The sequence below is a fragment of the Aythya marila genome, assembly GCF_965140915.1.
Source record: "Aythya marila genome assembly, chromosome: 2".
NCBI lineage: Eukaryota > Metazoa > Chordata > Aves > Anseriformes > Anatidae > Aythya > Aythya marila.
In genome coordinates, this window is record NC_139043.1 from 107,848,618 (window position 1) to 107,875,169 (window position 26,552).

A 26,552-nucleotide genomic window follows, 5' to 3' on the forward strand; every position below is an offset into this window, starting at 1 on the left:
GGTCGAGTTCAGTAGCATCACTGCACTTAGAGAAGACACTACAGTTTGATTTGTTTCCCACTGTAACCCAGTTTTTAATTTAGATGTTAAGACGCCATTGCCTTTGTGCCAAAATATCTGCTTATAAAAGAAATAGCTTTCAAAGAAATTTAACATTTTACTTAGGCAAATGGTTCTGATAAGAGAATGTTTGTTCTTGTGTACGTGTTATTCTGTAGTTTCAGGTAACAAAAATAGCAGGCTATGTATAATAGCTATTTGAGAATTTATGTGAGTATTTAAAAATAAGGTTCTCCATCTAAAAATGGCGCCTATTTCTTTTTTTTTTTTTTTCTGTTATTTTTCCTCCTCCCGGACTTTTCAGTAAGCACATGGGTAGAGTTAGGACATTTGATCTGGGACAAACGTGTCTACTTTGCATGCATGTATCATGTAACTGTTTTTAGAAGGCTGCTATTATGAATAGGAATTGCTGGACTGATGAGCTGGGAGCTTTCCTCATATTTTCCTTACTTCTGAATTTTATAATGAGCATCATAGGGATGGTATGTTTAAATTAATACTGCTTTTGGAGCTCGAAACTGCTGTAGGACTTTTTCCCAATGCTTTGATATTTCTCACAGAGGTCTTACAATTTCCTAGGTGCTGTAAAATCATATTTCCTTGGCCAATTTTCTTATATCTAGCGTTACAGTAAATTCAGTTCATTTGAAAACAGTATTCAAGGGAACTTAACTTCTAAGTGGTAGTTGTCATATGTGTTTTCATTTAGGAATCTGTCAATAGCTTTAATCTGCTGACTGGGAACTGTGGCCTAGAAATCTCTGTATTGTCACTTTCTGTGCATAAACCTGACAGAGCAGTTTGTGTCGCAGAGCTCGGTGAGCATGCTGAATGCTGCTTTGGAGAAAATTCTAACTTAAGTGTCACGTATTAAATGGCAGATGCTAGCATACTCGGTAATTCTGATGATCCTTTTCTCGAAATCACGGGATGAATTTCATAGCTGGTTCTGCTTGTGTCCTAATTGCAGCCTGTAGGTGAAATGCCCTGTGGCTGATGTAAATTTAAAGCCTGCTGTCTTAAGCACACAGAACTTGCTGTGATTAACCAAATAATGGCTTGTTGTGATTACCGAAATAATATATTTTGATGACCAAAATAATATATTTCGGTAATCATTTTGGCTTTTAAGGTTTACTTAGGGTCTTTTGAATGAGGTGTACTGGTAATCGTAATTTTCGCTGCTATGCTGCGATCTTAATTAGTCTGTTTTAATTGTTTCCAGCCTCCTTTTGAGTTTTTGTGTGTACAGCTAATGTTCTGCTTATAACCCACAAGCGACTTTTCCTACCCACGTTTGCAGTCACTTAATTTAAGGCTTTGTGATGTGGCACTAACAAGTCCGTGGTATTTTGGCAATACCAGCTGACCCCTTAGCGAGTTAATTTGTCACATGAATGTCATTCAAACAAGGGGGAAGCCTGTTTCTTCCAACAGCTGTTTAGTTTCCTCTTACGGGTTGTTCCGTGCCTGCCAAAAATACATACTTCTTTACATTCCATAGCATTGTATGTTCATATGGGTACATAAAGAAGTATGTGCTCCGAGCAGGTACACGCAGGGGTGCTCAACTACCCCTCAGATGAACCTGGAAAGCATTTTGCTTCCTACTAGTGCTGTCATTAGGTAAAATTCAGGCTGGTACTTCTTTGAAAGAACAATGTTACGAGTAACTGAGGGTAGAAATCCAAACTTAATACTCTAACTGAACTTGACAATGCAATTTACCTGCACAGAGGCTTAAAGCTGGTTAGAGTTCATTGCTCTGTGGTGGCACGGGCAGTAGGAGTGCTTATCCAGAGTTTTGCAGCCTCTCGATGTTCGTTCTGAGCGACCAAGTCTGAATGGAGAGTTGGATCTCTGGTAGCTTTGCAAAGTGTTTTCTTGGGATTCATAGTTGTATTCCACCATAAAAACTGCTTTCCTCTGAGGTCTTCTCGCAGACTCCCGTGCTGGTGTCCTAAAGGGAAGTACAGACTCATTTAATACAGGAATTATGAACTTTCTTAGCCTCCCCAGCCCCATTTCCATGCATTTATACATCCCATACAGTATTCTGCAAACTCTTTGCAGGCTTCTGCTTATTTCCGTTGTAGTTCAGAGTGGTTTTTAAGGCGTAATTGCACGTGCCAGTGGCGATCCTGCTTATCGCAAAGATGATGACATTGAATTAAGAAAACAACCTCTAGCTGCTGTGACAGGATTTGGATTGTTGGGCCAAAGGTCAGATGTGAAAGCCAATATCTACTCAACACTTCTGCAGACAGTTTTCTGCATTTTTTTCCCTAAATTGGCACTCACCTGCTTCAGTTAAAATCTTGTCCACACTTAAAATATTTATGAAAATTAAAAATCCTACGAAAAAACCCAAACCACACAAACTAACGAAACCCAAATTTGTGCCTGTTGTGTCAGCCTGCGTGCTGTGGTTTGGAATGATAGTTAACTCTTTGATGTGTGGTGGGGGTTTGACTTCTAAAGGGCTGTCACACACAGCTTGTGGTTGCTTAATTTCCGTTTCAGGAGTTTGTTGGGGTGACAGTAAAGATTAAGCTTTGTCTGTGCAGCTTCAGAAGGTAAATTTAGAGCGAGCTTTTCGATTAGTAAACGTGGTAGTCGTGAGGCAAGATGAGAGCAGGGGAAGGAGGAATTTCTGCAGCTCCTGACAAAAACCTAGTGCAGCTGATGGAGAGCAAATCAGCGTGTAGCAGGAGCCAGCCCAGCACTACAAGGAGAAACAGCAATGCAGCATCGGAGTTACAGCGCTCGCCTTCTGGGGCTTTAAGTAGGTTGTCTCCACGTACATCTCAGATAAAGCACCTTGACATTTTTCCTTAGATCTCCTACAGCACTCAGCATTGCCCTACCATGCTGTTAGCTTTTTTCTTTTGGTACAGTTGATAACCCTTTAGTTGCGTCCTGCGTAGGAAAATAATGCATCTCAGTGAAGCTAGCTAGCGGTCACTGTTTATGAAGCAGTTAATGGCATCGCAGTGCTTGAGGTTATCTTCTTCTGCAAGAATTCTGCCCGTCGGACGAGTTGGGCTTTTTCTGCTACGGATTTTGGACTAACGTTGCTTTCTTTCAGCCTGCTCTTCACACTACAAACGCTTGATACTCCACCACACTCAAACTGCTCCCAGCGCGGAGGGATTATTAATGCAACAATTACCAAAAAAAAAAAAAAAAAAAAAAGACCGAAAACGTTCTAGCAGCGAAGTTAGACATGCAGCAAGTCACAGGCATCCTGGCAACGTGCAGAGCAATGCAGGTCTGCTGAGGGCTGTGTGATTTACCTGAGAGCTTAGTGTCTGGCATGCGGCGCTGGCAGAGAGGCAGCGGGTGGGTGACCTAGCGGCACACCGGCAGCCGCCATCTGGTCCCAGTGCCTCATCTCATCTGGTCCCAGTGCCTCATCTGGTCCCAGTGCCTCATCTCGCCTGGTCCCAGTGCCACCACCACCACCTCGCCTGGTCCTGAGGCGCTGACTCAGCTCTTGGTGAGAGGGCAGGGGGCGAGTTTTGGGGCGGGTGCTGCCTCATCGCCTTAAATGCATAAAACTTAACCCCCCCCCCCCAAACCCCTCCCAAAATCGTAATTAAGGGGAAATAAGGGTGTGGAGGCACCTGCTTGGGGTGTCTGAGGCGGAGGCTGCCGTCCCGAGGTGATACCTGAGGTCTGCGGGGCTGAGGGCTTTAAGAGTCCGGTGCTGGGAAGCCGGGGGGAGGTGAGACGTGAGGAGGGGAATCGCAGGCAAAGGAGGGAAAAAAAAAAAAAAAAAAAAGGAAAAAAGAAAAATAGGGGAAAAAAAAAGGGGAAAAAATAAAGGGAAAAAAGTGAAAAAAAAAAAAGTGAAAAAAAGGAAAAAAAAGAAAAAAAAGGAAAAAAAAAGGGGGGGGGGGGAAGAAAAACAAGGGGAAAAAAAGGGGAAAAAAAAAGAAGAAATAAGAGAAGCCCCAGAAGTTGGGAGTTACTTGAGGAAAAAAAAAAAAAAGAAAATAAATAAAAAAAAATAAAAAATACGAAGCGCCTCCCTCCCTCGCCCCCCCCTCCCCTCCCCTCCCCGGCGGGTCCCCGCGGCCCCTCAGCCCCGCGGGCCTTTATAGGCGGGCGGGCGGGCAGCGGGACCCCGCGCGGCCGGGCCGGCGGCTGCCCGCGGCCGGCTCTTCCCTGACCATATTTAGTCAACCCGCGCCGAGGTGCGCCGGGCCCCGCCGCGCTCGGCCGATCGATTGAGCGGCCTGGCGGGGCGCACGCGGGGACGGGGGGGTGACCGTTACGGACGGTACATTTCAAATCCCCCTCACGGACGGGGCGGCCGTTGCGTCCTGCTAACCCCCCCCTCCCCCTCCCCAAAGTTTACCTTTTGTAAAAATAAATAAATAAATAAATAAATAAATAAATAAATAAAGACGTAGTTGGCACACGTTGACATAAAGCCCTGTTAAAGCACCAAGTTTTACACACATTGTCAATAACCTCTGAAGCAACTTCCAATTAGCCGTGTAATCTCTAACAGCTGAATAAACCGCAAAATGATTATCCGGAGGAGTTCTCTCCAGCTCATTTCATGGTTGCCATTAGATTTGCTGATTTCTTTTTAGCGCAATTACGGCGAAAGAAGTCTGTTTTCTGTTTTAAGGCAAGTTTTCGGGACCCACGTCAGAGTGGCACAGTTCGGCTTCGTCATGAGTGCCGTGTGGGGAATCGTGAATTAAGAGTGGCTGTGTAATGGGCATGTAGCACTGATTCACTGACATGGCTTTTTATGGTACAGTGCATGCTTCGTTCAGTGAGAACTGTTCTGAATGATAGCCGCTCAGCCAAGCTGTCAACGTTTTGGCAGCAGCTCCTGAAAATCCTGCAAAACTGGATAGCAGTAGCAGGGAAGCCTGAAATGAAGAAACACAGTCGTGTGTGTTGAAGGAAGCTGCCTCTGAGCTGGTGGGAAGGAGGCTGCAGCCACGGAACATCTCACAAGAATTTCCCATTGGAGGCATGTGAATGCCTTGCTGCATTTTAAGGTGTCTTGTCCACAAGACCATCCTTCCATCCCGCTGTCCAGTAAGTTAGCGAGGTCTGGGAGAGAGGGAGGCGTGATCTCTGACTTGCACAGGCAGAAGAAACTCAGTATTAGTTACCAGCCCTCTGATGCTTCACGGAGAGAAGTAATCCAAGTTTCTGTTTTGCATAGAGGTTGGTTGTTTTGTTGGTCCTACTTGATTCCCAGTAGGAATAAAGCGTTTTAAAAGCATCCAGAAACATACCAGGCATCTCATTTATACAAGATACTGTCTGAGCCCCCAAATATTTTACAGATGAGCTTCAGAAGAAAGCCTTGCTGGTGTTTGACAGCAAATGAAGTGGGAAAAGATTTGAAAACAGAACTGCTGAGGCTAAGTGCTCTTGCAAATATTAGGATGAGTGCTATTTTTCATAGCATATAAAATTACTGCATTAATTTCTTTATTTTCTCTTAGAGATGAGGTGTTAAAGAAATAGCAACAGTAATGTTTCTGAAGCATACTCACTTCCCGATGCATCTGTTAAAGTATGTGAATGTATGTTAGGTATTATTTTAGTTTGGTTTAGAGCAGTGGAGTTGGCAGTGTCCTTATTTCCTTATGGAAGGCAAGGACGTAAAATGTAAGCTGGGTTGGCTAAGGCTGTTCCCTGTTCAGTGACCAGAACCACTTTGGAGACAGGCTGGCTATATTTAGAGCGGGGCCTGGGGCCAGAAGATGCAGTTATACTTTGTGGTGGTGACTTTGTACACTCTGAATTAGGGGAGAAAAGTGACCAATTTGGTGTGAAGAGGGTGAAACTGAGGCTTTACCTAGTGTGCTCTGCAGGATTGGGAGAATACAAGGAGATGCTTCAGAAGTCAACATTATTAGTCCCAGTAGTGCAGAGGAAGGAATGCATGTTCTTACTGACACAGTAGACTACCTCAGGGACTCTTATTTCTGTTAATTGGAGTGAACCATGCCGCAACCGCAGCTTTTTGCTTGTTTTATAGGGAACTCGTTGGCTTATGCTAGGACAGAGCTCAGGAATGAATTGCGTTTATGCCACGTGGATGTGCAAGGTAACCAGTCAGTGGAATGAATTAGGAGCTAAGTTACTGCTTACCAGGGCAGATGGCTTATTGTTATCCGCTGCAAATATTTTTTGAGTAAAAGGTTCGCTTTGTGAGAATGTTTATTGAAACTCTGCCTTTTGAATATCAGGTGGCTAATGAAGAACCGTTGGATTCAGTTATGGTACCTACATTGCAAGGCAGTTTGTAATTCCGTGCTTCCACTTGTGTTGGCTAGTATTGGATTTTAAAGCTTGAATTTTGTGAAGAACCCCTTTTTCTCCTGTGAATCACACCTTGCTTCAACAGAAGGGAAAGATCAGGTTGATAGCAGAGGTTTTCTAGAACAAGATCATAGCGGTTTCTGTTTTTTTTGCTCTTTGAGCAACTGCCTTAAGGGAGCTACGTGTACTGTCCACACATATGAAATGATAAGGGAATCAAGTTTGGTTACCTGCCTATTCCAAAAGCTAGATGAAGACAGGTGAGCTTTGAGAAAAGTGTGTTTCTGTGAGAATACAAGATAGACTAGTTTGTTCATCTAGCGCTGCGTTATTAATGCCCTTATCACTGCCTTCTTTGCACTTTGTGGATTTTAGCCTGCTTTAATACTACAGTAATCAAGTTGCTTTTTGCCACCCTTGAATTTGAAGTGTAAGATAATAAATCCACTTCCCTTGGTAGGTGTCTTGGTAAGCACATGGAGAAGTGGGCTAGAGTACTGGACACTGCCATGGTTTCTTAAACTCAGCTGCTCTCTGTTACTGAAATTCCCGTATTCCACTAATCTCACTTTACACTTGCAGCATTCATTTCTTCTGTTCCTAAAAGGACTTACTCCAATTTTATCTCAGAAGTAGAAAGTCTTAACTGATAGGGACAATAGCATCAGTTTATGAAGTAGTGGTTCTCAAGAAACCCAACATGTAGTAAAACTTGTTTCTTAAATATTTAAGTAAAGTTTGCTACAGAGATTTTCAGATAGAAGCATTTCTGTCTTCTGTGTTTCAGAATCTTTGTGAGTAATATTTAGGGTACGTTTTGGTGCCGGGTGATTGGCTGGTTTGTTTGCATACTTCTACTGGAAGGAATTGAACATGAAATTTTTAGACTTTGGAACCGCCGATACAACTTTTCACCCACTTTCTGTTTTTGGAGAAATGGCTAATGTTATTTCTGTCACTACTGCTTTGTAGTTCTGCAAATGAATGTTGCTTTTACTCTTGTCCTGTTATCATTCAGCAAATACTTCACAAATGCCCTTATGCCATCTCTGCCTATTTATTTCAGTGCGATGCGCGTATTGCTGTCCAAGTTGCCGCGACCGTGGATTGTTGATGAGAAAAAAGATGATGGATACACCGCCTTGCATCTGGCAGCTCTCAATAACCACGTGGAAGTGGCTGAACTTCTGGTGCATCAGGTAGGGCTCTTCTCTCAGGAGGATTTAAGTGGCATGCTTTGATTAGCCATCTGATGTGAGAATAGGTTGCTGCTGCCGCCTGCAATCGCAGCGCAGAGGCAGTGGAGCAGGGAAGGCCGCGTGGTAAAGGTCAAACTTGCTTTTGAGATCATTACAATGGCCTTAAGAGTGCAGAGGGACTGGACAGTTTGATAACTGGTTTGATTCAACAGATCAACATCTCAACAGAGAGCAATTAAAGTAGTTATTCACTTCTGCTCTCAAGTATTCAAAGTGGGAATCATACTGAGCGTTTTATTTGGGGCTTTAATCGACTGCCTTGCCTGTAGACGAATTGCTGGGATGGTAATGGTCTAATGCTTTGAATATCTCGCAGGGCAATGCTAACCTGGATATCCAGAATGTAAACCAGCAAACTGCTCTGCACCTTGCCGTTGAACGACAGCACACACAAATTGTTAGGGTAAGTATCTTGTTGCAATCAGCCATCAGATGAATGGTGCTTTATTTGAGCTGAGTAAAGCTGTTAAGAAAGAGATGCTTCATGAACTTTAAAAAAAAAATGTTTTAGCAACATGTTACAGCTACTGAATTCTTGTATGATTAATTCTGATAAATTTGGAAACCCACCAGCTAGTACAGAAGGTCAGTAGGCAATACGAAGGAAATTTCGGGAATGCTAAATTTTTGTGTATGTGTATTATGGTTTCCTCTCTGCGGCTGCTAATTCCGGCGTCCCTTCTTGTTGAGTGAAGGGGACCTTCTGTGTGTTCTTCTATAATTTGTCTTGAGTCTTATGGTCCTGTAACAGACCTCAAAATAGCATTTTTGATGAGTAATTATTTTTGCTCGTGGCTTTCGCAAGCTAACTAGGTGAAATATCATTTTTATCAGTTTCACTCCTGACTGTATAGTTTGCTGTTCTTAGCTTGGGAAAGCTATAAGCAGTAATAAAATCAGCAGTGAAAGTAATGCACTTTCTGTTCTTGCTCACATGATTGCAAAAGTTTAATACTTTTTACAAAAAAAAAAAAAAAATTAACAAAGCTGTGCTGATGGCATAGGAAACTGTGGTCTAGCACAGCTTACCCACAGCTGGCATGGATTGCTAGTGTGGGCTGTTGAGGCTTGGAGAGAGTGCACAGTGCTGTAGGAAATGTTTGCTACAAGTGAATTCATCGGCCTGGCCTGCGACCTCTGTGTAGTTTTTGTCTTAGTGTTGTGAGAATCATCCTATATTAAAAAATGACTTTTACTCAGGCTCACAGAGAATTGTGCCCCTGGTGCAGAGCTGTGTCGGTGCCTCTGTCTGGCGTTATTTTGCTGTAAGGCTTCTCCATCTCCATGGGTTGATGGACGTGATCCCATTACAGTGAAACATGTGATACGGCCCTATATCTGGAACCACTTGCTACCAAAGAATGGTTTCGGAGAGTCACTTGCATTCTGCAAGCCTTTCTGCAGCTATATTTAATTGGTGAGCTCCTGTGCCCTTCGGGAACTGACAGGGCACCTGGGAACACAATACCAACGTAGCGGGTGACAGGAAGGTAGGCACGTTGGAGCACGAGTACGTGGCTTGGGTTGACACGCTTACATCCAAGAATGTTTACGTGAACGACCCTATAGAGTAGCCGTACTTCAGAGCTGGATTAGCGTTGAGAAGTCCTAAAATAACTCATGCAGCCATGCAGAGAACATGTTGGCTCCTATATTTCAAATTTAATTCCTATTGGGTACTTTCCAGGGTTGGGTTGTACCCTCAGGCATCTGTGGAATAGTGGTCAAAGGTAGCAGGGCTCTTTTAAAAGCTCCGCAGTCATGACAAAGGGAGATTTTTTATTTTATATCTTTTTGCCCTTTTATTATTATTATTATTATTATTATTATTATTATTATTATTATTATTATTATTATTATTATTATTATTATTATTTAGCTTCTGCAAGGGCTTTGAATTTCCCATGGTAGACAAGGATTCCAGGTTGCTCTGAAAAGAGTTTTCTCGTAGAGTTTTCTTCAGAGGGATTACTAGAAACCCGTAGCAGTGACAGGGAAATTTCCATAACATGCTACTGTTTCCAGGAGAAACTCTGAAACAGAACATGGCTAGTGGCAGGCAGGATGTGAGTGTAAGAGAGAAAACTTGGGTCAGAGTAAGTCCATTTAGAGGGTATAAGATGTCCAGAGGACTGCTGAGAGTTTTAGCTTTTTTCTTTCTTTTCATTCAGTTGTGGAAGGGTTTGGGGAAATGATAAGCTGCAATCAATTACAGGCAGGTATTTCCTTGACACATGAGTTCTGAATTCCTTTTGAGGTATTTTCATTTTAGCCGTTCCTAAAGTCTGAGATTCTTCAATTCTGAGGCTAAAATCCTTGCAAGCAAGCTTTTTCTAAAGAGGGAGATTACCCTTTGTATATCCCTGTTTCTAGGCCATGCTTTTTGTCTCCACTGCAATTCAGAGTTCTGCAGAGTAGCAAAAGTTCAAAACTAAAGTTAAAACATCAGCTGCTTCTATCTGTGGGTTTCTGAATAGCACCAACGAGTTTTGTTTTGTTTTTTTTTTTTTTTAAGGGCATTGTTATTTTTCAGCATGTGTTGGCTGTTTTGTGTAACAGCATATTTAAGAAAGTTCTGGTGCATCAAATCAGGGGAGAGCTGGGTGCAAGTGCAGCATGAATGGGAAGGCCTTCATATCATAGGAACTGGAACATATGTCGTAGGGGGCATGGCTAATTTTAGCCTTCAAGATGAGTCTTACTGTTCATTACTTTGCAAAGTGTTCGAAGATAGTGGGTAATAGTGGTTTTGTTGTCTTCTGCTGCATAAGGATAAACCTAAATATGTGCTTTAACTATTTTGTTAGCTGAGGATACTGTACGTTAACAGGTTATTTATACATTAAGTTGTAAAGCTCAGCATGGTGTGAAGGTGGTGATCTTTGAGGTCATTGAAACCTATTATTATGGAATATACACATACCTAAAGTTTTGTCCACTTTGTTCTGTTTCTGATATGTTACCCTAATAGATTGCATTGTAGGCTCTCTTGTAAGAGTTAAAGGTAGGAAGAATCCTGTAAAATGCATCTGTCTCTCACTCAGCCATGCACGAGGCTTCTGCTGAAATAAAATTGATGTTTGAAAGAGGTAAATGCCTCAGTTGGAGGCTGAGCTTGAAGCAAGAGAAATAAATTTAAATAAACTCAACTGTGAAATGTAGCAAGGTGTATAACACGTAACATGTATATATATATAAAACCCTTTTGGACCCTAAGTGCTTATAACCCTTTGGTGCATCCCAAACCACAGCTTCATTGAAATTACTTTTTAAATGGAATAAGTAGCTGGTTTTTGGTTTCTAAAATGGAGTTCTCTCTCTTTTCAGCTCTTAGTCCGTGCAGGTGCTAAGCTGGATATTCAGGATAAAGATGGGGATACTCCCCTGCATGAAGCCCTGAGGCACCACACCCTGTCACAGCTTCGCCAACTCCAAGACATGCAAGATGTGGGCAAGGTAGATACTGCTTGGGAGCCATCAAAGAACACAGTAAATAAAATGCATTTATTTATTCCTTTTTTTTCTATGCGTTTATCTCTTTATTATTGTAGCTTATCTAGTTTCTGTACTGTTGAACTGTTTTTTGGCAGCATAAGTTAAAATATATTCCACATTACATTGGAGCGTAGGCAGATTTTTTTTTTATGGAGTTCTTAACATTTAGTCTCTGCCTTTGTTAAAGAAAAATATGGGTTCAAAATAGTTCTGCAACACTCTTTAATAGCAAATATATGGCTGCCAAAAATCAAAAGTACAGTAATACAGTACAGAATAAGACTAAAATTATGTTTTCTGTGGTTTGACATCTTGCATGACTTTGTAGCTTTAATTGTTTAGCTGCTTCTCTAACCCTCTGAAAGCTTTTTCTGTTAGAACAAAGCATTCTTAGTCTTTGCATGATGACTTGTTAAGTATCTTTCCGACAGAGTTAATTTCAGAAATGGCAATGTGGTAAGGAAATAGTCAAAACTCCCTTTAATAAAGGTCAAAATCTTTTTACTAAAAAAAAAATGCTTACACCTGAGAAGCTGTGTGAACTTTAAAGATGAATTTTATAGTTTTGCTGATAGGAAAAGGAAAATTATGGAGTGACTTGAATTGTGGAAAGCAAACAGCATTTTTTCTGTAAATAGTGAAGATGTGCAGCATGACAGGGAATCAGATTTGCTGAGTCATTTGTTACCAATATCATAATACTTTTTTCTAATTTTAACTGTATGTGATAGTTACAGCATTTCATTCCAAAACAACTTGATTTAAAAGTCTTTGTTCAAAATAATAATTCCATTGTACAACAAATATTTTTCAAATTGGCTACTTCATTTCACTGAAATACACCGGCCTAGTTATGGCTCGCATGTACAAAAAATGCTTGTGTCCTTTTAAGGGACAGGAAGAAACCAGTTACAGCTAAGTTGTGTTTCCATGATCTGAAATGGACTCTGTGAAATTGGTCAAAATCCTTTGTGTGCATGCATTTAATTTTGAAATGAATGAGCAGGAAGCGAGTGCTCTTTCTCAGATTCAGCATTTCATATGTCAGTCATTTCATGTGTCAGTTGCCTATCTTAGTGATATCCACGACGAAACTGGATGAGTTGTGTTTGGAGTTTTTTAGATGTGTATTTTTCACCTTTTAAAATTTATTTTTGAGTTTTATGTTTCAGAGAAAAAAATGGTTTTGTTTTTGTTTTCTTCTCTATACTGTTTTCTTGTAGTTTCATTTGAGCTGTATTGGTTTTAAAAAAATTTATACTTTTGGCTTCATTTTGGTTGGTATCTTAAATAGAGCAATTTTGGGCTTTTGTCTTTGAGATATCAACCTGCTGAGCCCTAGGGTGCATCTTTGTAATATAACACTTCAACAATTATTCTTTTTCAGTATTTTCAACTGGAATAAAATTTCACTTGCAGGATGTTATATTTTGGATTTTTATTTCATTTATTGGTAAGCTGTTTCATGTTAAACAGCAACATCATTGAAAATCTACCCTTTGTTACTTTTTCCTTCAAGCACAGCTTAAAATATAAAACACACTTCACTGACACTGGGAACTTACTTCATAAGTGGAATTTTATGGAATGAATTCTTTAGTATTGATTTTAGTAGTTCCTTGTGAATGTCAGTATTAAGCCGTTGTAATAACTGAAGCAATTTTTGTCAGTTTTGTTCAGTTGCTTTTTTAATATGACAGACTATTTAAAATGCATGTTGTCAACAGTCATGACAGCCCTACCGATTTTAGGCATCAATATGAAAAACAAGTGTATTTTATTAATATACTCATTATGAAGATTGTACAGTTGGGAGGAGGAGAACTTTTCTGAAGTCCAATCCCCACCAGGACAAAAAAAAGTCATTTTGGCTTCTTTATTACAGATGCAGTGTTCCTTAGCCTATGACACTTTTTATTCTAAAGAAACATAATTCCACAGGCTTATAGGATGTCGTGTATTTTAATACAGGCATCTTCTGGACTCTTAGCACACTTCTAAGATCTAAAATGTAGCCACTGCGGAGATGCTAGTTTAAGCTAAAGGAGCTCTGATGGAAGTTAGTTAGGTCACTTACTGGTTAAGGGGTCAGTAGTTAAAATAACTCAGACAATAACTAGTGTTTGTGTGGATTATGCCCCAAAGAGACTTCTCTCCTGCAGGTGGATGGGCTGGGACTGGCTTGTGCTGATACATTTTCGATCCAGCCTCCTGCAGAGGGGACTTGCTGCCCCTATACTGGCCCTAAGACATAGTGTCTTTTTTGCTTGTGTTGTTTTTTTTCTCCATTCTGTGTGCCTGAAATGTTGCAGACTACCAAATGTCGTGTGTTGTGATACCGTCTTGATGATTTTAAAGCATACAGCATGCAGAGGTATTTTAGGACTCGAGATTTTCTTGAATAATGTTGGTGACTGTTCCAGGTGGAGGAGCCAGTCTTGGCATAGTGTGTGCCCATACCGAGTGAAGGAAAATATCCTGGTAACTGTGTTTGATTTTCCTCTTGGAGAAACAGTAGTTGTTTCATTCTGGAACAGCTCAGAGCCCATGAGGTGCAAATGTGGATGGTAAGAGAACTCGTGTCCCAGGAACTGAGAGAGGACTAGAGCAAATTGGTTGCAGGCATGCCTTCAAAGAACGTCTGCTCTGCCAGCCTCAGAGCAAATCAGCTTTCACTGGGCGTTGTGCTGCCACAGCTGGATTACTGACAGGACCCAAGGTAGACAGATAAAGTCTGTGCTTCACTTCAGCTACTGCTGTAACTGAAGTGCAGAGAAACGGGCTGAATTTCTAAACAAAACTGGTTTTGTGATCTAAACGCCACAGAACAACTTCTCTCTGTAACTTACTGCTTGTCTTGTTAAGAAATCTTCCAAGCTATGCAGTTTTTATTTGGTCATAGGAAAGTGTGCTGGACCACGAGTATCCGTGAACTCATGAAGCAACCTTCAAGAGTATTGTAGCATCTCAGTAACATGTATTTATATAAAAACTTCCAACTAGGAGGAACTGTAGACTGAGGTTTTTAAATTTAAAAAAAAAAAAGCTTTCCTAAAACTGGATGGCTGTGTGATGACAAAGGTATCTTGCAGATAATCAAGGCAGGGGAGAGAATTCTGAGACATACTTCACATGCTGCAAGGTATGGGCCCAAACCCAGCTTTGTTCTTCACAAGTCACCTCTGAGGGCTGGGAGACGTAACTAGAGAGGTTTTGAAAACTATTTTCATCGTGGTTCAGACTCAGAGGTATGCAACCTTTGGATATGGGACAGATATATGGTATTTGAAATTTATTCCTATGTGCTGCAGCATCTAAAATAGCGCACCCTAGTTCTTTAATCACAAAAGATCGTTTTGTCTGGGGTAATAATCATTAATTTTTTTAAGGGTGGTACTTAACACCCAGCTTTTAGAAGAAGAGGTACAGGGATAGGCTGCACAAAACAGAAGTGGGATAGAATAATGTAAATCAGTGAAGTTGGGTGCTGAAATCAGATATTGGGAGCAAGGTGTGTAGAAAATCCTGCCTCTCTCCCAGTGTTGAAGCCTTCGTGACTCCGGAATTCAGCACTTAAAACTCCTTGAATTGAATCTGTGCCAGCTGTGCTCAGGCTGCTCCTTTGAATAACAGTCTTGTGTGGTTTGCTGGGGGACTCTTAGCAGTGCCAGCAGTTTCACATGACATGTGGTCTGCATTACACTTCTACATTTTATCTCATCAAGCTTTAGTACAAAAAGGTGCTGGGAGAAGGTCCAGAATACTCCAGAGTAGGTGAACCCTGTCATTGTGGGGCTGAGGGAGTGAGCCTTCTCTCTTTGTTTTCCTGGCTGGCCCTGCGGGTCATGCAGAAAATACACAGATACAGACGTAGCTGTGAAAGGGTGTTACGTGATTAGGACAGGTAGGTGAGTTTAAATCCCTCCATGCTGAGAAGACAACTAAAATTAAGTCTGTCTTGGGCAAGTGCGTTGCTCACTAGGCTACTAAAAGTGTGCGTTCATTCTCTGCCCAGCTGTGTTTTCCGTCCATGTGCAGTGGTGGTAGCATCTCATGTGAGCTCGGCAATTTTAGTGTGCTCTGGCTGTATTTTGAGTAGAGACCCAGTGGGACTATGCCCTTTAATGTTCGTGTAGAAGGACAGCCCCTTGACAAGTGTGTAGGAGATGGAGTGCTTCAGCAGGAGAACTACTTGCAGAACTGCAGTTCTTTAAAGGAAAATCGAGTACAGAATTAAGCAGCCATACAATAGCTTTGATTTTAGTTCTAGAGTCACTTCTTTGGGCTTGCAGATTTGTGTGTGTGTGTGTGTGCTCATGCTTTCCTTTGGCCAGCCTGCTTGTAACTGTAGAGAGTCTCTCAAGTTGCTTACGTATTTGTTGTCTTTCAGTTAATAATGGGACTTGGCACTCAGGGAGCAGAGAAGAAGAGCGCAGCATCCATTGCCTGCTTCCTGGCAGCCAACGGAGCTGACCTCAGCATCCGTAATAAGAAGGGGCAGTCTCCTCTCGATCTCTGCCCTGATCCTAGCCTCTGCAAAGCACTGGCTAAATGCCACAAAGAAAAAGTCAGGTATGTATGTTAATAAAATAGCCCAGTTTTCTGTAGAATAACTGATGCATTTAAAACACCATGCTTCTACTACCTATAGTGTTAAAACATACAAGCTTTTTCTTGACTTCTATTCATCTTTTTGGTATTCTGTGATACAATGAATACTGTCTACACATACATTCCTTGAAACATCTGCAAATCTTACAAGAGTTTCACACTCTGAAGTTTGAACTGTGCATCATTCCCAGGCCTTGCTCCTCCTCTGGCTGGTACCAGCCTCCTGTCTTGTAGCTGGGTCTGAGTAGGGCTTGCTTACCATTCTCGCCCACCTCCTGTGCTGAGGATTTGCTGCAGGCATTATACCTGTCTGATGGCCTGACTGTGCTTCTGTTTGGAAGAGCTGAGGTTTGTAGTAAAGGAAAACCAGCTATCTGACCAGGCTGTGAGGAATTTTACTGGGAGGGAGGGATACTGAATAGATTTGGGGTTTGGTTGCTTTGAAGTGGCTCTTTCTAAGCAGGAATGGGTTGTAGCAATTTTAGAGAATTGGACTAGATGTCACCAGAGTGGTTTTATTTTTTTTATTATTATTTTTTTTTTTTTCTGAAGCTTGGTTTGCAAGGATTTTGATGAGTTGGGAAGTAAACAACACTGGTTATTACATTCAGGCAGGGTGGAGATTGCATTACCAGGGCCTAGAAGCACAGCACAAAGCTTGTTCATATGGGAAGGGGGGGGAATGGGAAGGTGGCAAAATGCAGCTGCAGGTTGGTAAAACTCCAACTCCAGAAAAGAGGTGGGGGGACATCACTGAAAGGATAACTGAGCCCTGGGACTGGTTGCCCACAGAGGCTGTGAAATCTATCTGGGCAAATTTTGAAGACTGGAATGGAGAAAAACCCTGAATAGTGTGATTTCAGGGCTGACCCTGCTTTGCATGGAGCACCTTTTGAGTACCTGTCAGGCTGAATGACTGCATGACTTTGCAATAAGAAAAACAGGGGTTAGGCCTGGCACCTCAGAAGCACTTCTTTGGGAATTACAATTTCACCAAAATGTCATCAAGTGCACTTAGTATGGGAAGTTGTCCTAGTTATATTGCTGTCACTGGCTTACATGATTCTTATCCTTAATTCCTGCTCAGAAGTCAGTGCATGGAAATGAAAAACGTACTTGCAAAATGTCACGAAGAGAGACTGTTCTTGTTGATGTTGCCCTAGCACGTAAGGTGCTTAATTTTCTGCAGAGACTTTTTGTCTGTCTCAGCCTCATCACTGTGGCTGTTCTTCCTTCTCGCCACCTTTTATGGGCTTGTGAGCGTTGTAGGACTGAGCTGTTTACATTTAACCCATGCTCCCTCTGCTGGGTGAGCTGCAGCATAGGACACAGATGCAGGGTGAGGTCACTTCAGGAGTTCGGGGCTTCTTTTACAAGTCTGCCATTTGGAAAGTAATACAAGTATATTCAGGCTTTCCAGGTGGCAAGATGTGCACTTCTGAATGTATACGTTATTATTACTCTGTTAAAAACTAAACTCATGAGATGGGAGGGTAGGGGTTTTTTGCATTTACAAGATGCTATTCCAATTTCTGTGGGCTGTTTCTATAGAATGCCTTATCTGAGTGTGAGACCTCACACTTGTGTCAACAGTACACGTGGGAATATACAGTTGGGATTGTGTTAAGATACACACTGATCCTTGAATGTATAGGAACATACAGATAAGCAGCGAATTGATGTGCAGTATGAGTTTAAAAAAAAAAAAAGCCTGACTGCAGGGTTTCTTTGTAGTGGCCAGGTTGGTTCCCGAAGCCCGTCTATGATCAACAATGACTCTGAAACCTTAGAAGAATGTATGGTATGTTCAGACATGAAGAGAGACACTCTGTTTGGCCCGTGTGGACATATTGCCACGTGTTCTCTGTGCTCACCACGGGTGAAAAAATGCCTCATCTGTAAAGAGCAAGTTCAGTCTAGGACAAAGGTAAACATTTCCAAAGCTTTCTGTTTCTCTTTCTATTTTTAATGGAAAAGTAAAAAAGAGGTCAAGGAAAAGTGTATATTTTAAGCTGTATTTTGCCTTACAGGCATTTCACTGGATGGAATTGTCAATCTTTTTGATATCTTGTCCCAGCATTGTGTGTTAATCTTGTCTGTTTGCCTGTACTCATGTCCTGTCTGCTCCTCATTCTCCCACTCCATGTCAATGTCTTTTTTTTTTTTTTTTTTTTTTTTTTTTTTGCTCAGGTCATCAGAGTTTATAATACAGCCACCTGAAGTTGTTTTATTTTTTTCCTCGTATTTTTTTCCCATTTTAAGATAAATCACTGTTTCTCCTGAAATATAATTTCCTCAGTTATACTGAGTTCTTTTATTCCTTAGGGCTGCTTGGAAAGATTATTCATCTGTAAACTGAGTTAGTTACGTACTTGTTTTTATTCAGTAATATTTTCATCTTTCATTTTCTTTTTTCTTTTTTTTTTTTGAATTATGAATTTTATTACACTTTCTTCTTCAGAGTATCAACCAGCTGTGCCCTATCTCAGGGACCTAATTCCAGTAAGTTCCTCACATTTCTCAAATGGTTGCTCCCGGGTATTTGTGACTACACTGGGTGCATCCCCATTGCTTTTCTGTTTGAGTATTCCTTTTTTCCTAGTAATCACCAGGCCTTGTCCTTCTTGTTGCTTTTTGGCCATTAAAAAAATAATAAATAAATAAATAAATAAATAAATACACACATATATACATATATAAAAATCTCATATTCCACTTACAAGTTTTCTGATCTACAGAAAACCCACTCTGTTTTTTTTTCTCTATCCAAACACCTTTGGCTAATCGGCTTCTGTGTTTCTTCTCTGTCTCAGAGTAAATATGCAACTTGCGAATGTACATTTGTACCGCTTTTACTGTTCACTATTTTATTCTTCTTACACTGTTCACTCATTCTGCCATGCATATTTTCAAAGACAAAATGTTAATGCAGTGTGAGCTCCTTTTCTGTAGACTTTCTTTATAGTCAGTGGAAAAGTTCCGCCACAGTGGTTCAGAGCAGCAAAGTAAGTCTGCTGCCCCCTCATCCATCTGAAGAAGACGGTCTACGGAAATCAGCTTTCCTAGGTGAAAGCTAACCTTTGTGGATAACCTTCCTTGGATTTCTTTTGCTAATTTGGAGAGTATCTATTCAATACTCTCCAAGTATTGAATATACTCTCTCAAGAGTATCTATTCAAATATTTGATAGTTTTCTAATGTTCTGTATAAATACGTAGGGTAATATCTGCAGTGCTAAGGCTGTCAGTAATAGTGCTAATATCTGTCAGTGTACTGAACATTTAAATACTGCCAGCAAATGTGTCTTTAGTGTGATAATTCCTTTAAATTGAATTTTGAAGTGATGAATTAGTAAATATAGCTTAGATGGAACTTCTTAAAGTCCACATGCCTTTCCAAACAGAATGAAAAAGCAAATTGATGTCGACAGCAGGAGATAAACTGTTCTCATATCTATGTTTATTGCACTTTACAGATTGAAGAATGTGTGGTGTGTTCAGACAAAAAGGCAGCAGTGCTTTTCCAGCCTTGTGGTCATATGTGTGCTTGTGAGAGTAAGTAGACTTGACAGGATGTTCTTTTTGAAATAGTCCTGAAACAGAACATTTTTAATAAAAGATTGCTGAAAGCTCATTAATGATCTGGCTTTGAGTACAACTTGATAGTTTGGTGTGATAATCAGAAGGTTGGCATTACTTGGCAAGCTGCTAATGAAATATTTAGAGGACAAAGTGGATATTTCCAGAAATTTAGAGAGCAGCTGCTTCTCTCTGAATTATTTAATAGTGAGTAGGTTTGCTCAGATTATAGTAGCCTGCTGTTCATTCATTGTTTAGTTACAGTTTTCTGTGCATGTTCAGATGTGCAAATCATGTTTTTAAAAAAACTGTAAGTAAATATTTTAATATGCTTCCTTAGTGATCTGCAGATTTGCACAAGGGCTCTAGTTTTTCTATAGCAGATACATCATGTATCTTGCAAAAAGACATAGGAGATCTCCAGAAGTTTTCTATCTTGAGAATAATTGGATGAGAATACAGCCACCACCTTGTCACCAGACATTTCAAGGCTTTGTTGAAGGGTCATTTGCCTAGAGAAGAGCAGTGCTTGCTGCTGACGTACTATAGGAGGGGGAAGGTAGTCTTTTCCAATAAGTAATTGCTTGTTTGGTCTTGTTAAAGAAATCTGGTTTCTTTCTCTCTTCTGGCTGAGAGACCTGACATTGCATCACTAACTTTACTGTTCCTGATCCTGATCCCAGTCCTGATCTGGGCTCCTTTGCTGTCTGCAGTTGAAAGATGATGAGAGAAGTTTTTTAATTAGTTTCTCAGTAAAAAGATTAATCGCTGTGGTGAAGGATTTCAGCAGTGAAATACTCATTGCCAAGTCAAAACTGTAACAGTGACAGCAAATGGCTCTACAAATGCAAAAGGTTTCTTTCCAGATTATTTTCTGTAGATCCTTTGTAAGCATGATGAGAAAGAGTCCTCAAATTTGTATACTTCATAGGAAGTATGCTCTGTTGATTCACAGTAACCTTTGGCAATTTTGAGGCATTGTCACTTGCCTTTTGCAGAATAATGCTAGCTTTCTTTCTAGGATGGTATCAAAACATATGGGTTTACTCTTTTGAGGGCAAGGAACCACCTCTGTTTGCCCCTGGCATGTTAGTACAATATATGAGGTCCTTGGTTATGGAAGAAAAAGCAGGTAATCAAGACATTCTTGGAAGTTCTGGTCTCAAATGGGTGTGATTTTACTTTTTTAACTTCAGTAAGTCTTGTGGAATAGATATTTGGTTGGAAAAAGAGGAACCTGCTCACCAGAAATAATGTTAAAAGAAAATAAATAGAACAAGTTTGCTTTGAATCCCAAATGAGATTGTTTATGGGTGTGATTTACAGAAAATGAAGTGAAAACAAACACAAGTAAATATTTGTATTGTAAACCTTTGTTATGGTATTGGTATATCGTTACTGTGAAAAGAATAAACACGCTCATGTTAAGAGAGAAGAACAGTGAGAATAGCAGGATTTATTTCTTAATTTATTTCTCTGTCCTCTCAGATTGTGCAAGCTTGATGAAGAAATGCGTACAATGTCGGGCAGTGGTAGAGCGAAGAGTGCCTTTCATAATGTGCTGCGGAGGGAAAGGTACAGAAGATACCACTGATGATATTTGTGAGTGACTCCAAGACCCATACTCTTTCCCTTCCCTCCAACAACTTCTTATTTCCTTTCTTATTCTTTGAAAAGACCTAAATCTTTCCTTTTCATTTTGAAGAAAAGTTTAATAGCCATGTATCAGTTACCTGTTTATGCTGCCTCCTTCTGTATTGCTATCAATGCTATGATAGCACCAACCATTTCTCTAAAGGACTGCCTACATTGTCCAGAGTAGAAGCGGAAACATACATGACTTCTTGGCAACTTATTAATGACCTACAAAGAAAAAGACTGTGATTGTGCATGAGAGTCCATGCATGTATTATTTTTATTTCTGGAACTGTCTGACTAATAAAGAAATAGTAACTGTTTAGCATCTAGATATAAGCAATTTCCATGACATCGTTCAGTTTTACATTACCTGCTTTGATTTTCTAAAACTTTTTGTGACTTTTTTGAGTAATTTCTATGAATTATTTTTATGGACTACACGTGTGGTATGCAGTGTTTGAATTTAATTTTATCTGAATTGGAATGTTAAGTCATTCTTTTCACACTATTCATAAATGGAGAAGTATAATCCTTAAAATCAGGCTTTTAATATGTTGTAAATTTGAAATTTGTCATATGAAGTACTTCTCGATTTTTTGGTTTTATATAGCAACATCGCTTCCTGGATCAATCAAAGACAAAACATAACCTGAGTTGCTTTAGAATTTAACCAAACTATTTCCATGATACTTGTGTATAGATTTGATCACCAAATAGAATCAGCTATGTGGATAAAAAGGGTTTTTCAGAGTGAAAGGGCTCTGCTTGATTTTATTTTTTTTTAAACTTCACTGGAGGAGCATCACTGACAAATAACTCTGAAAACACTGAGGTGCTTAGAGTCATTTTGAGCATTATTATTGAGGAAATATTTGCCAACTTTGTTGCTACAAAACTCAAAAGTTCTTCAGGAATTGAGCTGCAGTGAAGTTATAGTGAATTAAATTAGATGATCAAATCTATTTGAATGACATTATTTTAGATAATTGAAAAATTATAGCTAGTGTTCTGGAAATAATTATTCCTGTTTCATTAGACGTAATCACATATCTTTATTTTCTCTAAATTACAGCAAGTGGAAACATTCCAGTTATGCAGAAAGACAAAGACAACACTAATGTCAATGCAGATGTACAGAAGCTGCAGCAACAGTTACAAGACATCAAGGAACAGGTAAAAGTGCTAGATAAAAATTTTATGGACCACTAAGGTAACTTAAGCCAATTAAAAAGCCGATACATCTTCTGTTATTTAAAACAAAATAACACATTGAAGTTACTCAGTTCTTAAATCTTAGTTAACCAATAATTTTTATGATGTATGTTTGTCGTCTGTGTACAGATTTAAAAATAAAAACAAAAAACAAGTGTCCCATGCTTGTTGAGCTGACTGAATGTACTAGCTACAGCAATTGTTGTTCTCACAGAACACTGATGAAAGTAGATATTTTTCACTGCTCTATATCGAGCCGAACCTTAACTTGTCTGTTCACGAGGTGCCTTTGAGCAGTGGCTGGCATTTAGCTGTAGTATCTAGTTTATGTACTGTTAAAACAATTTGTGTCTGGTTGCAAAATGAAATCCATGGGGTGTAAGTACATAATTTGAATATTTAGAATGTAAATGAGAGTTTTTTTCTTTTGTAATTATGCATCATATTTGCAGGTGGAAATCTATTTATATTGGCTATAGATAGTGATAATTCATTGGTTAATTAAGTTGCATGCCATTTAGAAACCTAATAAAAACAAAACACCTCAAAATTAATGTTTCAGAGAATTGAGAGCCATCTGTTTAGATTTGTTATGCCTCTAAGTCTAGTTTCATGAGAATTATTGAAATACTATTGAAGTGCTGTCTACATGCGGGACTTTTCCTGTGGTAAATCACTACATGGTTTCATTGCTTTTAGAATCATGTAGAATCCTAGAATCGGTTAGGTAAGAAAAGACCTGTAAGATCATCTAGTCCAACCTTTAAACCTTTTCCATCTGAACAAATGAAAATTTGATATTTTTCAGCAGTAAAAGACTTGGGTATTGGACTACAGTATGAACTTACTGTCTTAGAAGAGAACCCTGATATGTGATTTTTGACTTCCATATAACATAATTAGAAAAAAAAAAAATTAATGAGTATAAGAGACAAAGAAACCTTCTTGTTACACTACTTTCCTCTTCTTCTTGGAGGCTTAAAGCAGTCTGCAGTACTTCATCCCATCTAGCTGAGATGGTTGTTACTCTCAGCTGTTCATGTGCATGAAAGTTAAGACTGAAGTTTTGGGTCACTAGTTCTAGGACCCATACCTAAATGCCTTATATTTGAGAGCTGATATACTGTCGAATTTTTATCTTGGTGACATGTCGGTGAAAACCTGCTCCTGTCATATGAGAGCTGTCCAAGACCCTAGCAGCAGTAAAGTTCTAATATCTGATTAAAAGCATACTCTTTCATAGTTTGTGTCTGCAAAAGAACATGCAGATTAAAAATTGTCATTTGAGAAATGCATGTCTTCCTCAACGGTAACATCTGGAGCTAGTGCAGATCTGTGACTTCTTAGATCTGCTGTTTTATTTCAGTTTTACTTTTTATAACGTCGTTGGATGAAAAAAGTAACTTTGTTGATAATAAGGTTACTGCTTTGGCATTTAAAATGATAGATCCAAACATGCAGATGAATGCTCTAATCCAAGTAATCTGTTTTCTTCAGATGTATTTTTTTTTTCTGGTTACTTTATTTTATGAGTTTATAAATGATCTGAGTTCTGTTTGGATATGGTAATATTTTTTTAATGGAGGGATGCAAAAGAAAAACTACTTCATTTTACAGTTTTTCTCCTTGATTAGACGTGATCTCAGTTGTGGGTTTTTCAGTCCTCGTAAGGTGCTCTTTTATTCATAATAATTTTGTCTTACCCTAGGGAATTGCTATAGCAAGGAGCTAATATCAGAAAGTTATGTTGTATTAGGGAGAAAAGAATAATTATTTTATACATGTTATTCTCTACTTGTATTTTCTGGTTTTCATATTTGCAGTAGTAAGAAAGATTTAATACTGGAATGCTTTGAGAATTGAGGTCCATTCCTTCACTTTGAAATGCCCTTTCGTCCATTAATATTTATTTATTTATTTTTTAAATAAGTATCAAACAGGTGATTATTCAATACCTGTTTGACCAGAAAGAGATGGTTCTGGTCATTCTTGTGCAGATTTTGGCTTGAGAGCTTTCTTGTTTGCTTACTGTCTTTTCAGCTTATTTGAGTGAGGAGGCAAGTTTTGTGTCACACTTAAGAGTAGCAAGTAGGATGTGATTACAGTCAGTCATCTGATCTTTTAAATTTGTGCCTGAATTGATGCATAGCATTCGACTTCAGTCATGTATTCTTTTGCTTTGTGCTTTAACAGTTCGCTCTTTTGGTTACAATGATAGTTTTGTACTTAAAATTAATTTGTTCTCTTTCAGCAGGTATAAACCTGTTTCAACTCATACCTTCAATGATAATCTAATATGTTAGTGCAGCAAGCTTTTAAAACCATTTCTCGTGCCAAGCAGAAGTGATGCCTGATGTCAGCTGAATCTCCCACATCTGACGACCACACCATTCTTCAGGGATTCCCTGAATGTGAACCCTTTTGACTGTAATTGTGATACCTTCACCCCATTTCATACATAATCATCATCATCTGTCTAATACCTTGTGTATGTTCCTTCACCATACTTACATCACTTTCTTTCTATTTAAAAATCAATTTATTTTGTCACTGTGCCACCTGTATATTGTTGGAGAAAATGTTTTTAGTAATAAGGAAATATTTCAAACAGTTTAAAACATCTTGTTAGTGGTAAAAAATTGGTTTATTTGAATTACCAGGCCAAGTTATAATTATAGGTGTGATGAATACTTTTTCAGACCTACTTTTACTATCTGTAGAAGTTATTTTTACATATAACAGATATAGTGCCTTTTTATACCATTTGTTTTCCTTCAGGAGACGGTAGTCAAATGATTCACACATGTAAAAGATGTTAAATGTGATTTCATACAGAGAACACTCTAGCAAACTATTGGAAATAGATTCTGCTTATTTCCTGCTGCTGTGGCACAAATTGGCTGTAAGGCATATAATGAACTTTATTCCCCTGTAAAAGTGCATATGAGCAGGTAGTTAAGCAATGAAGGCTACTAATAATTTTCCTACTTCGTGAAGTAGCATAAATGTTGAAGTAGTATCATATTAAGAAATAAAACAATTCATATATTTTAAATATTCCATGTTTGTAGTGAGCAGGAGAAACTGGGCAATTTGCTAATACTGCATATGCAATTGAGGAAGAGATCTAGAAGATGAAGCTGTTAGTATTTCTGTGTTTGACTGAATTAATTCATCAGAAGCAACAGTGTTTGAAAAGATATTTTTTGTATCCCTTGATGGGTGTTTTCATTTTTCAAATGTTCATGTAGCATTTTGGAGAAAAACAGGTAATTTAATTTCAGTAATTCTAACATTGTATTTAGACACACGGGCAAATAATTAAGCTAAGAATGTAGAATAAGGGCTGTGTTTTTTATTTTTCTCCAGTGGTAAGATTTGGGTTGCTTTTCAATCCTTTATCAAAGGACATCAGGTTAATGGTATTAGATTCTGGATACTTGTCACAGGACAACTGCATATTCATTGGAAACTGATAGCTGTTTCATTCATACTGAAGACGGTAGGTTACTGACTAATTTTTCCATTGGGAAGTGTAGATGATGACATGGTGTGAATGGGAAGATAAGCTGGACTGGCAGACAGTCAATCTGCATATTTTTAGTTTTGGAGACTGTTTTGGTGTGATAGTTTAGAAATTCTGGCAAAACTGGAGCATGGTGTTTGTTTAATTTTTTTTTGTATCCTTTTTTGTATAACAAAGTGACATGAGGTTTTATCTGGCAGTTTGACGTATCTACTAGCACATTATATTGATATCCTGGAAATCAAAATAGGCATGTGGCCAAATTCCATGCAAATTTCAGCTCTATTTATATATGTATTTATTTTTATTTTTATTTTTTATTTTTGTCTTCATCTAAGCAATCAACATTAGAAAGTAATATCTATTAATTCCATAGAAACTATATTTTAAGATTATACTGGACAGGGTTCCTAGTATGGCCTATATTTCTCAAAAATGAACAAACTGAAGTAAACTCCCGGCAGTTAGTATAGAAACAAGTCACAAGTGCAAGGCAGTGATAAAATGAGTTTGTGGTTGAAGTCTTGTACCTGTTAGCATTTCATATTATATATAAAATATACATTGTGTTAGTGTGTCTCAGTTCTGAGCACATCATAGATGTGATTTGTTGGACTGTAGAACAATATTAACAATTATCATATGTTAAATATCTATTCATTTACTAACCTTTGATAAACCTCTTAAGATGAAATCCTAATATAAGATACGCTACAATATACTTATGGTGAAGGAACATGCCTTACAAAAACTTCAATTTCTACATATGACAGGTGAAGGACATTGTTCCTTATTTATTCAATACAAAATAAACTTTGCTGTTGAAGAGCTTTAGATCTTTTTGGGCATTGGCTGTCACTTTAATAT

At 39.1% G+C, this 26,552-nt stretch overlaps 1 protein-coding gene across 3 annotated transcripts in view; it reads left to right on the forward strand.

Moving 5' to 3' along the window:
• Positions 1–26,552, forward strand: part of MIB1 (MIB E3 ubiquitin protein ligase 1) — a 75,683-nt gene that overhangs the window by 42,921 nt on the left and 6,210 nt on the right. The window contains exons 13-20 of one of the 3 annotated variants that reach the window (XM_082753349.1): positions 7,433–7,565; positions 7,942–8,028; positions 10,953–11,114; positions 15,511–15,692; positions 17,466–17,658; positions 19,207–19,285; positions 20,798–20,911; positions 22,020–22,120. In XM_082753349.1, coding sequence (XP_082609475.1) covers positions 7,433–7,565; positions 7,942–8,028; positions 10,953–11,114; positions 15,511–15,692; positions 17,466–17,658; positions 19,207–19,285; positions 20,798–20,911; positions 22,020–22,120 — 1,051 coding nt within the window. The remainder of the gene's footprint in view (positions 1–7,432; positions 7,566–7,941; positions 8,029–10,952; positions 11,115–15,510; positions 15,693–17,465; positions 17,659–19,206; positions 19,286–20,797; positions 20,912–22,019; positions 22,121–26,552) is intronic. The other 2 variants (XM_082753350.1, XM_082753351.1) reach the window with 2 other exon arrangements.